Below are 17,144 nucleotides of genomic sequence, written 5' to 3'. Positions count from 1 at the left end.
GCTCAGCAGGAGGAGTCCAGAGAGAGAGAGAGAGAGAGAGAGAGAGAGAGAGAGAGCTCCAGTCTCAGTGTAGAGGAGGGAGGGAGAGAGAGAGAGAGGGAGAGAGAGAGGGAGAGGACAGACCGGACCGGGACAGACCAGGACTCGTGTCGGGGTTCGGGTGATGTTTTCCCCGCGGAGATGGAGCCGAGAGCCGCCGCTCAGCTCCGTCACCTCGTAAGTCTCTTCTCTTGTTGCTTTAACTCCGTGGTTCCGGAGCTTCAGCCGGAGCGTCGCTGCTCCGCTGGCCGCCTCCCGAGCGCCGAGCGGCGGCCAAGCGGCTCCGCTGCGCCCGGTAAACACGGAACTACGGAGCTAAGTCGGTCCAAGTCCCAGAACAGCTGAGTGGGTCACTCTACAGGTCCAGGTCCGAGCCGAGACACGGAGAGACTGGACTAGACTGGACTAGACTAGACTAGACTAGATAGATAGATAGATAGATAGATAGATAGATAGATAGATAGATAGATAGATAGATAGACGTGTTATAACAGTTACTGTAATGCGCCATGCACTGCAAAAACTCAAACTTTTTCCAAGAATAATTGTCTTATTTCTTGTCAAAGTGTCTCGTTTCTAGTCAAAACTTTCCACTTAAAATAAGACTCATCGCCTAAAAATGAACTTGTTTTTAGATCATTTCCACTTGTTTGAAACAAATCTTCACCTGAAATAAGTAGAAAAATCTGCCAGTGAAAGGAAGTTTTTTGTGCTTATAATAAGGAAGAAAAACTTGCTCCACTATCAGATTTTTCTACTTACCGTATTTCAAGTGAAGATTTGTTTGAAACAAGTGAAAATGATCTAAAAACAAGTTCATTTTTAGGTGATGAGTCTTATTTTTAGTATAATGAGATTTGTTTTGACTAGAAATAAGACAAATATTCTTGGTAAGAGTTATGTGAGTTTGTGCAGTGTGTAATGAAGTGGTAACAACAACAGCCACTAATGAAAGTTGGTGCTGTTCTGGACTCTGATGAAGAGAGAGAATCGATACCGGTCGATTGGTCGATGTGTGTCAGCGCTCATCGCTCTGATTGGTCGATGTGTGTCAGCGATCATCGCTCTGATTGGTCGATTAGGACTCAGAGGAGCAGGTGAGGTCAAGTAACTGATGCTGATGGGAAATTAACAACGTTGTCACGACGACCTGCTGCAAGTTCGATTCCCACAGCTGGACCACATCTGGACCACATAGACAGATAGATAGATAGATAGACAGATAGATAGATAGATAGATAGATAGATAGATAGATAGATAGATAGATAGATAGATAGATAGATAGATAGATAGACAGACAGACAGACAGACAGACAGACAGACAGATAGACAGATAGATAGACTTTATTGATCCCAAGCTGGGAAATGACAGTGCAGCAGCAGCATTACACAGACACACAGTGACGATAACAACATATAGTATAAGAATATAAAGAATAAGAATATAAAGAACAAACTATACATAATGAAATAGCAATAGCAAATAAAATAGAATGTAATGTACAAAAGTATGAAGCAAAGTATCAGAAAAACAAACGAAAAGAACGAACCGACAAATAAACAAAAGTTTAAAAAAGACGTCGGGAGCTGCGGCTACAGGCAGCCACGAGGACGGCGCCATCTTTTTTTTTTTTTTTTAGGTATATTTTTTGGCTTTTATGCCTTTTATTTGATAGCCAGACTCATCACATTAAAAGCAGCTTGTTTTTAGACACTTTTTACTTCTTTCAAGCAGATTTTCACTTGAAATAAGTAGAAAAATCTGATAGTGGAGCAAGTTTTTCTTTCTTATTACAAGCACAAAAAACCTGCTTTCACTGGCAGATTTTTCTACTTATTTCAAGTGAAAATTAGTTTGAAACAAATGAAAATGATCTAAAAACAAGTAGATTTTTAGGTGATGAGTCTTATTTTAAGTGGAAAGAGTTTAGTTTTGACTAGAAATGAGACATTTTGACAAGAAATAAGACAAATATTCTTGGAAAGATGTTTAATTTTTGAACCAGGAACAGGACTAGGATGTGGACCAGGTCCCGGGTGGAACCAGGACCAGGTCTCAGTGTGGCCTGACTGACTCTGGGTTTTAAATGGTTTTATTCTCCTGAGAGAGAATTTCACCTCAATTAAATGAATTAGGCCTAGTTTAATTCCTGTGAAACAACACAGACAGGAAGTGTGTCGTCGTCGTGGTGACGGGGGGGACGGGGGGGCAGCGTAGCAGCGTACAGCGTCACGTCACCAGCTCAGGATCTGATACTGGACCTGATACTGGATCCTGACCCAGTTTCCATGAGACGGAAACGTGAGCCAATCAGCAGCCGCCGCCGGCTGATTGGTCCTGATAACGTAACACTATCGTCCAGGTGGAGAGGACGTCCAGGCCAAGGTCACACACACACACACACACACACACACACACACACACACACACACACGCACGCACGCACACAGACACACACACACACACACACACACACACACACACACACACACACACACACACACACACACACACACACACACATCTGTCTCGGTGTCGGTTGTGGAGCTTTCGGCTGTAGCTCAGGTTCCTCTTCAGGTGCTGGTCTTCTCTCTGATTGTTGTTGTTGTAGACGTTGTTCTGGGCTGTGATTGGTGGAGAGCAGCTGTCAGTCACACACACACACACACACACACACACACACACACACACACACACACACACACACACACACACACACACACACACACACACACACACACACACACACACACAGCGTCTCATCTGGACACATCTGTCTGAGTGTCGGTTGTAGCTCAGGTTCCTCTTCAGGTGCTGGTCTTCTCTCTGATTGTTGTTGTCGTTGTTGTTGTTCTGGGCTGTGATTGGTGGAGAGCAGCTGTCAGTCACACACACACACACACACACACACACACACACACACACACACACACACACACACACACACACACACACACACAGATGTTTCACATTAGAAGTCTCCAGGCTGCTGGTTTTTAATGTGAAACATCTGAATATGATGAAGTGGCTAAAAGCAGTTTGTGTTACAGAGTGTGTGTTCAGCACAATCTAACACACACACACAGAGACACACACACACAGAGAGAGACACACACAGACGCACACACACACACAGACACACACACACACAGACACACACAGACACACAGAGACCGTAGTGGAACCAGCTAAAACAAACAGGATGATGAACAAGTGAATTTGCATTTAGAGCGAGACGTTTGAATTTGAATACGAACTTTTATCTCTAACTGTTCCTCTACAACCTCCACAGCTGGTCTAGGACTCTGAGATCTGGTCTCTGGTCTCTATGATCACAAAGATTCCTAAGACTAAAAGCAGCTCTTAGTGATGTAATTTTAAGTTTCAGAGTTAAGAGCAGGAAGATGAACGTCTCAGCCCTTCAGAGCTGTTCAGAGGGAGGAGTTAAAGGGACAACCAGCAGTTTGTATTTGGTTCTAAAAGAGTTTCATATTAATGTGGATGAATCTACGTTACCACTTGTTAATGGGCCCATTTTAGATCAATATATGGTTTTGTCTCTATCATTATTTTGTCAGCATTTCCTATAGTTTCAGTTTCGCGGACGCTGCCTGGCGGGTCATGGGAATAACGCTGCTGCCGGATCGCCGTTTATGGTCGGAACTACGACGGTATCTGATCGTCTTCCAACCTCCAAAACTACCTCATTGAGGACATTTTTACAGCCTCAACAGTCCTGTAGTGACTTTACCTGGTGACTTGCCTCAATGAGGTAGTTTCCAGTAAACTCTGGACTGTCTCCCTTCAGGACACTTTGATCGCAGTGGACGAGCAGTGTGGAGGAATATTAAATGGTTGTTGTGTAGTTTTATGGAGGTTTTTTGTGTCGGGCCCTATTACTCTCATATAAAGTTTTGGTTGGACTAGGAACCGGCCTCCCGGGTCTCCAGATGCACTTTGAGGAATAAAAAACACTCCACATCCAGGAGCTGGTCCTGTCTCTGCTGCTGCTACAGTTAGAAACAGACCTGTTAGCCGCTAACAGCCTAGCTAACAGCGGCTAACGCTGATGCTACAGTTAGAAACGGACCAGAACATTAAAACCCGGACCGACCTGCGGGTGTTGAACACCGGACCCGACGTAGAAGCACAGACTAGGCTTTTAATTAGCCATAACTCCAAACCCGGCTGAAAAAAATGAAGGAAAAAGCAGCCATCTTCGCTGTAATCGCCGCGACCGGCAACTACGTTTGACGGCGATATGTTTTGATATAAGCGTTAGCTGCTGTTAGCCACTGCCTGTAGCTCAGCTAGTTAGCTTCAACTGTGTTTACATCGATAAACAAACTTAATACGTAGCGATAACGTGTCTGTATATCTTAGCGCTGGTCTTGTTGCTAAGGTAACCCTGCTGGTCTTGTTGCTAAGGTAACCCCGCTGCCAGCCCCTGGAAGAACCAGTTCTTAGCTCTGGTCCAGCAAGAAGTTGGTGCTGGTCTGGAACCAGTTCTAAGAACCAAGAACCGGTGCTAAGCAGGAACTAGCTCCGAACCAGAACCAGAACCAGTTCGGTGGGAAAGAGGTATGAGACCTGGACCACTGAGACCTGAACCACTGAGATCATGTTTAAAGGAATAGTTCACCAAAAAATGAAATTCCTCCAGTCATTATTGCCTTCCCCTCATGTTGATGAATACTCTGGAGTGGCTCTAGCTGGATGGGGATGAGGCTCTGACTCGGCTCCTCACCAGTGGAAAAGCAAAGTGGTTCTTTGGAGGAACCAGAGTTGAACCAGTTAAGCACCGAACTAGAACTGGAACCAGTTTGGTGGAAAAGAGGTCTTAGAGGTTTCAGGTCTCAGAGGTGAAGAGTTCATGAGTGTTTGTGAGTCTGAGCTCCAGATGTTCACGTCGCCTGAGGAAACATGTGGCATTCACCTGTGGCTCCGCCCCCTCATTTGCATACCACATTGCATGCCACATGTAAAACACCTGGAGATTTCACTCGTGTTTTAAATGTTCCAACTGGAGCTGTCTAAGCCCCGCCCACTTCTCCGTGATGTGTTCAAGTGCACAAGGAGAAGTTGGAGCAGGTTTACAGCTACAGGTGTAAATAATAAAGAACATTAAACAACTAGAAAAAATAAATTCTTGTGGAGTTGTAGTAAAAAGTAGAGTAAAGTTAAGTAGAAAAATTAAGCATTTCCAGCAGGAAATGCGTGTGAATGCTGAAAGCAGCTGAACTCTATTGCTGAATGAGCAGAAGAAATTGTTGAAACAATGCTGAGTTTGCTGAAGAGACTGCTAAGCCAATGTTGAAAAAGGCTAAAGCTAAAACATAAAACTTGAAGGCTGAGAGATGAATGTGTTTCTATGGGCGAAAGACAGAGAGAGGGGGATGGATATAGAAAGAGACAGAGAGAGAGAGAGAGAGAGAGGCAGAGGGGTAGAGAGAAAGAAAGAAGTAATAAGACAAAGAGACGGGGTAGATAGAAAGAAATACAGAAAGAGAGAAATGAATAAGTAAAAAGGCAGAGAAAGGGGTAGAAAGGAAGAAGTAAAAAGAGAGAGAGAGATAGAAAGAAAGAAAAAGACAGAAAGAGATGGGTAGAAAGAAAGAAAGAAAGAAAGAAAGAAAGAAAGAAAGAAAGAAAGAAAGAAAGAAAGAAAGAGAACTGGGGTAGAAGGAAGAAAGAAAGAAGAAAAAGAGAGAAAAAAGAGACGGAGAGAGGGAGATGATAGATAGAAAGATGTAGATAGAGTTGTTTACTCTAACACAGACTTTCATATTACTGTAAAACTACTACACTACTTCCATGGAAATAGTCTTGCAGGCTTTTATTTTGAAAACATTCAGGAAGTGCTGAGATTCACAGCTTTTATTTTGGCGTCTCAGAGTTTCAACAGTGTAGCGGAGTCCTGAGAGAGAGTGTGTCTTCACATGAGTGTGTGAGTGTGTTTGTGTGTGTGTGTGTGTGTGTGTGTGTGTGTGTGTGTGTGTGTGTGTGTGTGTGTGTGTGTGTGTGTGTGTGTGTGTGTGTGTGTGTGTGTGTGTGTGTGTGTGTGTGTGTGTGTGTGTGTGTGGGGTGAACCAGAGGCCAACTATTTAGAAACATCTGAATTCTTGGGGAATGTGTCAGTCAGAGAGGAGGAGGAGTGGTGATGATGTCATGATGGCGTTGTCAGCGCTGCTGCGAGAAGGTTTCAGAAAAGTTTGGGAGACCAAACCGATTGAAAATACTTCATGTAAACACCTCAAACCGTTTCAATTACTGTTGAAATTCCAACCAGATTGAAGGGGGTGGTTTAAACCTTTAAACCTTTTCTCAAGAGATCTGTCAGTCATGTACACACTTGAAACGGGTTGATCAAGAAATGATCAAGAAATTTCATAACGGACTGGCGGGTCATACGGAAGTGCTGTTTCCACTTGGTGTCCAAAACTTCATGCAGAGAGAGGAGGAGGAGGAGGAGGAGGAGGAGGAGGAGGAGGAGGAGGAGGAGGAGGAGGAGGAGGAAGCGGTCATCATGGCAACCTCGTGCATCAAGGATCTGTTCTCCTCCTCCCTTTAGACCAAGGGTGTCAAACTCATTTTAGTACAGGGGCCACAAACAGCTCAATTTGAATTCAAGTGGGCCGGACCAGTAAAATAATAGCTTGATAGTCTATAAATAAAAAGAACTTTGAATTTTTCACTTTGTTTTAATACATTATTAAGATGTTAACAGTTAACAAACTATCCTTTTACAAAACATTTATGAACAACCTGAAATTTCTTGATAAAAATATGTGCAATTTCAAATTATCTCACTTGACAAATTCATCCTGAGGGCCGGATTGGACCCTCTGCCGGGGCCGGTTTTGGCACGCGGGCCGCATGTTTGACACCCCTGCTTTAGACATTCTCCTTCTGAGCCTGCTGGGCTCTCCGTCTAGGTGCTTGTTGATGGCTGTAAAGACCAAGGTGTGAATGAAAGAGTCGGGGGCAGTCTGTACATGAGAGTGTTGGAGGAGAGCAGAGATGTCTTTGTTTGCGCCTCGCTTCTGCAGCTTGTGTCCTGTCTGCTTCAAGTTTCTGAACCTTTTAAGAAGCTGCTTGAGCTGGTCCTTCAGCCGTCTTTTTGGCCCACCTATCGGCCTCGAACCATGAGCCAGTTCCCCGTACAGAGTCTGTTTGGGGAGGGATGAGTCTTTCCTGCGACGTAAATGGCAGAGGAAACGCAGCTGGTTCTTGGCGATGAGAGCCTCCACGCTTGGGAGGCCAGCGCGAGTTAGAACCTCGTTGTTTGTGATGCGTTCTTCCCAGCTGATTCCTAAGATTTTGCTGGTGAAGCCTCTCCAGGGTCCTGATGTTCTTTCGGTAGAGAGTCCAGCTCTCTGACCCATAAAGGAGGGTTGGGATTACAACAGCTCTGTAGAGAGGAACATGCCACGCTGCTGTTTAATACAGAGAAATATTATAACAGCAAAGACTGCGCTCAACAAACCATGTATTTCGGCCACACAGCTGTAGCACTTCTGTAATCAATACTGTTGTAAGCATAGTAACGCAATCACTCACGGCTGCGGGCACATTCGAAGCGTTTGTTTCATCGGCGCATGTATACGCTCAAGCTGAAATCTTCAAAGACATTGATTCAAACCAAACCTTTCTGAAGCCGTTTGAAACTGTCCATGTAAACGTAGCCGGTGTTGTGGAGACTGAGGCCGGGACGACACGAATACGATTTATTCCTAAACACACATTTTTCTGTCCATCGGGCCTCTCAACCACACCAACACTGCAAATTCACCCACATGAACAGAGATATTTTTAAACGGATAAAAAAGTGTAGAAATAAAAAAATATCCGATTGAGTGGATCCGTGTAGCGATGTTAAACAGAGCTGGTGATGATACAATGACGTCAAGCGCCTAGCAACAAGCCGTTCACACATGCATGGAAGCAAAACTGTACCTAGTTTTAATGAGAACAATACGGACGAGGTTTTAGCTTTATGTCACATTTTCACGTCACTATATCACCGTTGTGACTACTCTGATGTTTATGAAGTCTATAAAACCAATTGTTGAACAAACATTTTAGATTAGCTGGGCTAACCGTTAGCTGTTAGCCGTTAGCAGTGTCAATAAACAATAACTCAATAAACGGTCAATGAAAAAACAATTTTTTCCAGCGGATATCCTAGTTCCAACATGACTGAGCTAACTGGAGTAGTTTCATGTCGTGTCCCACAACGGGAGGGTTTTAACAGCTGACGTCCTGCTGTTAGCTTAGCTACTGCTGTTAGCTGTCAGCAGCAGCAAAGCTAACAACTACGATAACCATGACTAGTTACAAAAACGTGCACACAGAAATAGTAATGTTTGTTCAATAATTCATTTTAAAGACTTAACAAACATCAGATTTAGTCAAAACGGTTTTGGCAGCCCGGAGCCCCCACATGTGGTACCTACACCGGTGGCTAACGCTAACAGTTAGCCGCTAACGCTACCAGTTAGCTGCTCGCTAGAACCGGTGGCTAATGCTACCAGTTAGCCACTCGCTAGAATGCTACTAAAACCCACTTCCGTTGTGGCGTGTGGCAATGGATCATGGGAAAATAAAGTGGTGGATAATTTGTTTAATAAATACACCGCCACATTAAAACTACACAATAAGTTTAATTCATGTGTGTGTGTGTGTGTGTGTGTGTGTGTGTTACAGGTGTGTGAGGAGGGGGCTGTGCAGCCGGCGTCACTCTCTGTGGATCCTGCTGCTCCTGGTCCTGGTCTGCATCGCCTTCCAGACCTTTGTCACTCGCTCAGCCAGGTAAATGTTCACCTGTTCAGTTTAGTTTAGTTTATTTGTTTGTTTTATTCATTGAAAAAATAAAACAATTAAAAAAAATAAAAATTGCATTTCCTGAAGGAAATACATGTGAATGCTGAAAGCAGCTGAACGCCATTGCTGAATTAGCAAATAGTGCAAGTAGTGATCAACATGCAAATACGACCAAGGGAGGAATCGAACCCACGAGCTCAAGGCCAGTAGACCTTCACTCTGCCACTAGGCCACAGAGAGCACACAGTCGTCTTAGAGCAGCGGTATAAACAAGAAACATGTTGAGACAAACCAAGATAGAAAGAGGTAAAGATAGAAGGTGGGGGGGGGGGCATATACATTATCAAGGTTGTTCATGCAAGATCTGAAAACAAGCCAGGGCAAGTGGTCGTAGTCACAGTTAGAAGAGGCTGATTCACTAACAAGACTGAGATTCAAACCCATGAGCTTGGGGTGGGCAAGCAGCCACCTTACCCACTGGACTATAGCAATACTTGAGGTAACGGGAGGTTGAGACTTTCATGAATGTGAGATTATTCAATGATAGTTGAAAGTTTAGCAGAATAGTATGAATACAAGCAAGAAGTAGAAATAGGGAACTTCGTATAATGACATTTACAGCACGTTACAAACCGGAGCTCCATCTGCTCGGCTCGGAAAAAAAATTAATGTGAGCAGAGAGCTCCCTAGCTGCATTTAAAAAATATTTAAAATTATTATTATATTAATAAGTCTGTGCATTTTTGACGTGTGGCTACAAACTGTTAACAAAAGCACATGCGGTCTTAAAGGATTTATCTCAAAAACGGTACAAGATATGAAAAAGTTGTACACAGGTTGAATACATTAGAAGTTTGTCTACAGATCAGAATTTGAATGAAGTCTGTAAGTGAAAGTAAATGAGGTTCAAAGTAGGACTAGTAGTTTCAGAGTTTGAAGACGTATGTATGAAGTATGAATAGTTGAAAAGAGAAAAGTCACCTATGTTGCGGAAAAGCTGAACATTTTGATGTATGAATTGTTGAAATAGCACAAAGTATGAAGGACTAGTTAAAGGGACAACGAGGAGTTTAGGAAAAGCGAAGTGTTTCCACACTACATTTATGAGCCTCCGCGCACCGTGAAATTCTTTGACCGGCGCAAGACAGACTCATGTTTTCATTCATCAAGAATTAAAGTCAGAGGTTGGAAGACGATCACATACCGTCGTAGTTCCCACCATAAACGGAGATTCGGCGGCGTTATTCTCATGACTCGCCACGAAACCGAAAGTAAAGAAACGCTGGTCGGCTCGCCCAGCATTTCCACCACCACTAATAATAACAAAATAACCATAGAGACAAAACCATAGATTTATCGAAAGACACACTGCAGACACAGCCCCCACCACACAGGACTAAAAGCCCAGAGGTGACGATTAAGACGGATTTCATTTGTACAAGTCGAATGTTGATTTTTGGGCTCAAAACTCCAGACTGAACCTTTAAACACCACAAACTTCATCACACTGACTGTGACTGTCTGTCTTCCAGGACTGACAAGCTGACAGGACCGGGACCGGGACCGGGACCAGGACCAGGGCCAGAACCAGAACCAGAACCACCACATCTCAGATCCACCATCAGCAAACAGCAGCTGAGTCCTGTGGTCTGGGACTTCAGTCAGAACACGAGACCAGAACCGACGAGTCCAGATCCTCTAGAGGGGGCCCAACGACACGAGACGGGCTCTGACCCGGGGGGGCGGCCGGGTCCAGACCCTCCGGAGGGGGCCCAACGACACCCATCAGATGATGCTGTGAAGGATAAGATCCTGAACCATGATGATGTTGTGAAGGATAAGACCCTGAACCATGTGGTGGACTCTGACCCGGGGGGGCGGCCGGACCCAGATCCTCTGGTCCTGCACGGCACCGGGACCCCCGAGACTGCAGGTCCAGAACCAGAACCAGAACCGAGCTGCCGGCCAAAGTCCCACATCGTCTTCCTGAAGACGCACAAGACGGCGAGCAGCACCATCCTGAACATCCTGTACCGCTACGGCGAGAGCCGCAACCTGACCTTCGCCCTGCCGGTCAACCGGCACAGCCAGCTCTTCTACCCGTTCTTCTTCACCTCGCACTTCGTGGAGGGCGTCGGCAGCCGGAGGGGGGGCGTCGGCGGCCGGACGGCGGCCCGCTTCGACATCATGTGCAACCACATGAGGTTCAGGAAGTCTGAGGTGAGTGAGGAGCCGACACGATGTAAGGCAAGGCAATTTTATTAGTACAGAACGAATCTCCTTGTTGTTCCCAACTACTTCCTGGTAGAAAACCAGCATGAGAACAATAGTGACGGACGAGAGTTTCACTATCTAATTTTTCATGTCACTATATCACCGTTTAGACTAATCTGATGTTTGTAAAGTCTATAAAACCAATGATTGGACAAACATTACTATTTACGTGTGCACATTTTTGTAATTAGTCATGTATATCATAGATTAGCCGGGCTAACGGTTAGCTACCTGTTTAACTTTGATAACTCAGTGACTCAATAAACGCTCCATGAAAAAATATTTTCTCCAGCGGATATCTGAGTTCCAACATGACTGAGCTAACTGGAGTAGTTTCATGTCGTGTCCCACAACGGGAGGGTTTTAACAGCTGACGTCCTGATGTTAGCTTAGCTACTGTTAGCTTAGCTACCACCATTAGCTTAGCTACCGTTAGCTGTCCCTGTCAGCTGAACCACTGATGCTTTCTAGACACTGTGATTCCCCCAAACTGAATAAATACAACACATAGCAACACAAAACACACACACAGAAATAGTAATGTTTCTTCAATCATTTCAGATTTGTCTAAACGGTGACAGGGCGTGAAAAATATGATATATAGCTAAACTCTTGTTCGTTACTATTGATCTCATTCACATTACAGCTGGTTTTCTACCGGGAAGTAACAAGGAGATTCGGTCTATAGCCCGTTTTTACAAACAGTTTGTCTCAAAGGGCTTTACATGGCATCGTAACAACATCCTCTGTCCTTAGACACTTTTTCTCCTGTAAAAGTGCGTCTGTGGTTGTTTCTCAGCCTGTGTGAGGTGCGGTGGCTGCATCCAGCTGAACAAAGCCCGTATATATAAGACTCATCACCTAAAAATTAACTTGTTTTTAGATCATTTTCATTTGTTTCAAACTAATTTTCACTTGAAATAAGTAGAAAAATCTGCCAGTGAAAGTAAGTTTTTTGTGTTTGTAATAAGAAAGAAAAACTTGCTCCACTATCAGATTTTTCTACTTATTTCAAGTGAAAATCTGCTTGAAAGAAGTAAAAAGTGTCTAAAAACAAGCTGCTTTTAATGTGATGAGTCTTATTTTAAGTAGAATGAGATTTGTTTTGACTAGAAATGACATTTTGACTAGAAATAAGACAAATATTCTTGGTAAGATTTTGAGTTTTTGCAGTGTGGGGGCGGAGCTTCAGGGAGAAAAAGTTGTTTAGTGCTGCTGGGGTGTCGATGGGGGCGGAGCTACAGCTCACATGACACCGTCCCACAGATCAACTCTTAGCTTTCTGGCATTTCACACAGCACTTAGAAAAATGTCAACCTCAACAACTCCACCTCTTCCTCCCGCCTGCGTTGGCAAGGCAACGGTAAACACAGGAGGAGAGCGACTGAAACAAGAAGGTCAGGGTCAGAGGTCACTGCACTGAACTGTTTACCAAAACAGTTTATTTATCAAGTGTTCTTCTGCATGTCCAGAGGTGAGTGGAGCAGCCAAAACATTTACTCAAGTAAGAAAAGTAGCCATCCAATCAATATGCAGCCCACTTGGGAATCGATCCCCGGTCACCATGGCAGCTAACTGCTCTAATCACTGTACTACCACAGTATTCAACATATTTTCACGAAATAACGTGATAATTTCATGTGGTAACGTGAAAAAGATATTGTTAAAATCATGTGAAAAGATATTGTTATAACAACAAACCTTTCATGGAATTACCTGATACTGAGCCCTTGTTTTTCCCTCGGTGTGACAGCGCTACGCTTCCGTACTGAACGTCTCTGTTTTTAGGGCTTAAGAAGCTCGATGTGTTGACCTCTGATGTTAAAGGGATAGTTCACCCAAATTTCAAATTCCACTCATTATCTCCTACTCCCCCTCATGTGGACTAAGGGCTGGGGGAAGTTTCAGAGTCCTCCGTGGCTTCTCTGAGTTACAGCGGGTCTCCGTGCAGCACTGCATGTCCATCAGAGGTGGGTAGAGTAGCCAAAAATTTTACTCAAGTAAGAGTAGAGTTACTTTAGAATAATGTTACTCAAGTAAAAGTAAAAAGTAGCCATTCAAACATTTACTTGAGAAAGAGTAGAAAGTACTTGGTGAAAAAGCTACTCAAGTACTGAGTAACTGCTGAGTAACCTCTGATTTGTTCCTTTAATGATCAGCGCGTAAATGTAGGCCTAATCAAATACACAAACATATAATAGCAATGAAAAAATCCAGATATTGACAAAGAACAACATTTAACAACTAAGACAAAAGCCTAAATGACATTTTTTACAAAGTAACATAAATTAATACAAATTCAGCCACAATAACTTACATAGGCCTATCTCTGAAAGATCTATGAACTGTCCATAAGCTCTTTGTGTGGGTGTAGTGTCTGATGTGTCTAACTGTGTGTGTGTGTGTGTGTGTGTGTGTGTGTGTGTGTGTGTGTGTGTGTGTGTGTGTGTGTGTGTGTGTGTGTGTGTGTGTGTGTGTGTGTGTCCTATGATTGGGGGGGTGGTCATGTGATTAGGAGTCATGTCTCCAGGTGTGCATGGGGTTTAAACTTCCTAGGGAGGAAAAAGAATAAGACGACCTGGATGACTGAGAACCTTCACGGACATTATCCACTATTATCCACGACATACCAGGGCTGACGTCATCCTCATCATTTACTAGCCACAGTTTCTCAAATTTGAACAAGTATGCTGCATTGAAACTACTCTTAGAAGTACAATTTATCCAAAAAGTTACTCAAGTAAATGTAACGGAGTAAATGTAGCGTGTTACTACCCACCTCTGCCAACTGTCTTCGTAACAAAAAGACACACCAAAAAACATCCAATTACCTCCATGCTGCTCGTATGTAATGTCCGTCTTGTATTGAAGCCCCGACATGAGAAATTGTTCCTCCGGTCACACAGGCAGAGCAGTGAACTGAGACACTGGGAACTTCCTCTACAAACAAGCTTAAAACATAGATTTATTAAACATTTTTCGGAACAATTTCTCATGTCAGGGCTTCAATACAAGACAGTCATTACATACGAGCAGCATGGAGGTATTTGGATGTTTTTTGGTGTGTCTTTTTGTTACGAAGACAGTTGTTATCCATTTGCAACCGTCATATGGACATGCACTGCTACGCCGAGACCCCCTGTAACTCAGAGAAGCCACGGAGGACTCTGAAACTTCTCCCAGCCCTTAGTCCACATGAGGGGGAGGAGATCATAGTAGTTTAGTTTTGTTTGTTCGTTTGCTTGTTTGCTAGTTAGTTGTTGTCTTCTGTCTTATTGTGAGTTTGTTTGTTTTTTATATTGTAAGAATGCTGCGTAGCTTAATTTGGTATGTAGGACAGGCATTAACATAAGCATTATGCTTCTGCCTGTGCCTTTTCAGTCACAATTGTGTCGATAATGTTTGCTATTGTGTGATGTGACTGAATAAAACATTTCAAATCAAATCAAATCAATCAAATATCAAGTTATACTTGATTGGTTAATTACACTTTGCTGTAACCAATAAACCAATAAAGTGGCATCACTGTCTCATCTTGAAGCAGTATGATTTGCTTAGTTTTGACAATTTCTTAAAATTTTCGTCTGTCAAACTGGTTTTTAAGTGTTTGCAGAACTTGGTTACAGATGTGCTGTGTAGTCATTTTTAGAAGACAAAATAGTGAAAGGATCACCAGGGGTACGGCGAGTGGCAACTGTAAAATCTCACGCCGTAAGAAGACCTCCTTTGGCCAAACAGCCTTCTCTATAAAGGGTTCCCAGATGTGGAATTCACTACCGACCGAAATAAAACTAACCTAAGACATTAGAACTTTTAATACAAAGGTTAAAATAATGAGTGAAATCTGAATTTTGGGTGAACTATCCCTTTAACCACAGCGGCCAACTTGTTTCACAAACACAGTGCATGTCTTCTCCTGTGTGGCAGGTGGCCAAGGTGATGCCGGCCGACACCTTCTACTTCTCCATCCTGAGGAACCCCGTGGCCATGATGGAGTCCATCTTCACCTACTACAAGAGCATCCCGGCGTTCCACAAGACGCGCAGCCTGGACCACTTCCTGGCCGCCGGCCGCAGCGGCTACAACGCCTCGGCCGCCAACAACCACTACGCCCACAACATCCTGGCCTTCGACTTCGGCCTCGACAACGACGACGTGGCGGCGGCCGACGGCGGCGATGAGGCCGAGCTGGAGGCGCGAGCCGGCCGAGCGGTGGCGGCCATCGAGCGGGACTTCCAGCTGGTTCTGATCTCGGAGTACTTCGACGAGTCCATGGTGCTGCTGCGACACGCGCTCTGCTGGCCGCTGGAGGACGTCGTCTCCTTCAAGCTCAACAGCCGCAGCGAGAAGACGCGCCGCACGCTGTCGGCCGACGCCCCGGAGAAGATCCGGCGCTGGAACGCCCTGGACTGGAGCATCTACCTGCACTTCAACGCCTCCTTCTGGCGGCGCGCGGAGCGGCTGGTCGGCGCCGAGCGGATGAGGCGGGAGGTGTCGGAGCTGCGGGAGCTGCGGCGCCGACTGGCCGACGCCTGCCTGAAGGACGGCGGCGCGGCGGTGGACCCCCAGCGGATCGAGGACGCCGGGCTGAAGCCGTTCCAGTACGGAGCGGCGGTGATCCAGGGCTACAACCTGAACCGGGACTTGGACCCGGAGACCAGAGGCCGGTGCCAGAGGCTGATCACCCCGGAGCTGCAGTACACGGAGCGGCTGTACGCTCGCCAGTTCCCCGAGCTCGCCGCCAGACTCAAACGCACCGCGCGCAACGTCCCTCCTCCTCCCGGGGGGGGCCGCCGGACCAGACCCAGACCGGGGCTCAGACCCGGTGCTTCAGACGGAGCGCCGCTGACTCACACACACAGAGACGACAGGACGGGCGTGTCCTGACCCGAGCGCCGGGATAAAAGAGAGTAAGGACAGCATTGGTCCAATGGCAGCGCCTCCTGGTGGAGGAATATGGGTTTAGCAAAAGAACTGACATCTCTGCATTGTTGGTGAATGAGCAGTGTGGTGTTTTCAATCATTTAAGGACATTTATAGATCACCCACGTTAATAGCATCATTGAGGATCCTTTACAGATAAACATTAACACATAAGGCAATTTTATTACTATAGCCCGTTTTTACCACCAGTTTGTCTCAAAAGGCTTTTACATGGCATCACAACAACATCCTCTGTCCTTAGACCCTCACATCCACTGAGGAAAAACTCAGGCTAGTAAAAACAAAACCGTTCTACATGAATGTTTCAATCTACATTTTGTAATAAACAAATTCTAAGTATAATCTGATATGACCAAGACACCTAAAAACAAAAACACGGCCGTTTTCATCAATTTACCAGCAAGTGGGCAACACACATACATTGGAGTGAATGAGTTTTCTGGGCGCTGTTGCAATACCCACATCCTGCCACTAGGGGGCATGGGAGTCAATGGTGGTGTCCTTACTCTCTTTTCCAGCTCTAGTCCAGACGGGGAGAGTCGCTGCTGATGATCCTCAGAGACAACGACCGTCCCGTTCCTCCACACGTGGCTCAGTGCGCTTGGTTACACACACACTTTGGTGACGTTTTGCCGGCGGAACGTATATTTGCGTATAGTGTGCAGCGTGGATAAAGTGGTCAAGCGTGTGGGGGAGATTTAAAAGCAATCGAGACACACTTGACAAGTGCAGCCTGTGCCATTGCGCACAACTACAACACACACACACACACACACACACACACACACACACACACACACACACACACACACACACACACACACACACACACACACACACACACACAGCACAGCTACAGTTGTAATAACCAGTGCTGCTGGATCACAGTCTCATCTACTCCTAAAGTGTCTCTATGCGCAAGATTCAGATCATAAACATGTAAGCTCAACTCTGTAGGTAAATAAAACAAACAAGAAAAACGAAACAACATCAAATAAAACCATGAACAGAGCATGATGAAGATAAAATATGACATTAAAAAGTGATAATTTATTATTAATT

At 44.9% G+C, this 17,144-nt stretch overlaps 2 protein-coding genes across 2 annotated transcripts in view; one reads left to right on the top strand and one right to left on the bottom strand.

The window, feature by feature from the left end:
* Positions 1 to 17,144, bottom strand: part of LOC310996402 (protein NLRC3-like) — a 260,542-nt gene that overhangs the window by 161,898 nt on the left and 81,500 nt on the right. The window lies entirely within an intron of this gene.
* Positions 142 to 16,025, top strand: LOC310996400 (galactose-3-O-sulfotransferase 2-like; the record flags this gene model as incomplete). Its single annotated transcript, XM_083985775.1, has 4 exons — positions 142 to 216; positions 8,748 to 8,852; positions 10,397 to 11,084; positions 15,066 to 16,025. Exons 1-4 carry the CDS (start codon positions 164 to 166, stop codon positions 16,023 to 16,025), a joined length of 1,806 nt encoding a protein of 601 aa, XP_083841901.1. The 5' UTR covers positions 142 to 163.

Source organism: Trachurus trachurus (genome assembly GCF_905171665.1).
Source record: "Trachurus trachurus genome assembly, chromosome: 13".
Classification (NCBI taxonomy): Eukaryota; Metazoa; Chordata; class Actinopteri; order Carangiformes; family Carangidae; genus Trachurus; species Trachurus trachurus.
This window is presented reverse-complemented; position numbering and strand designations above follow the sequence as displayed.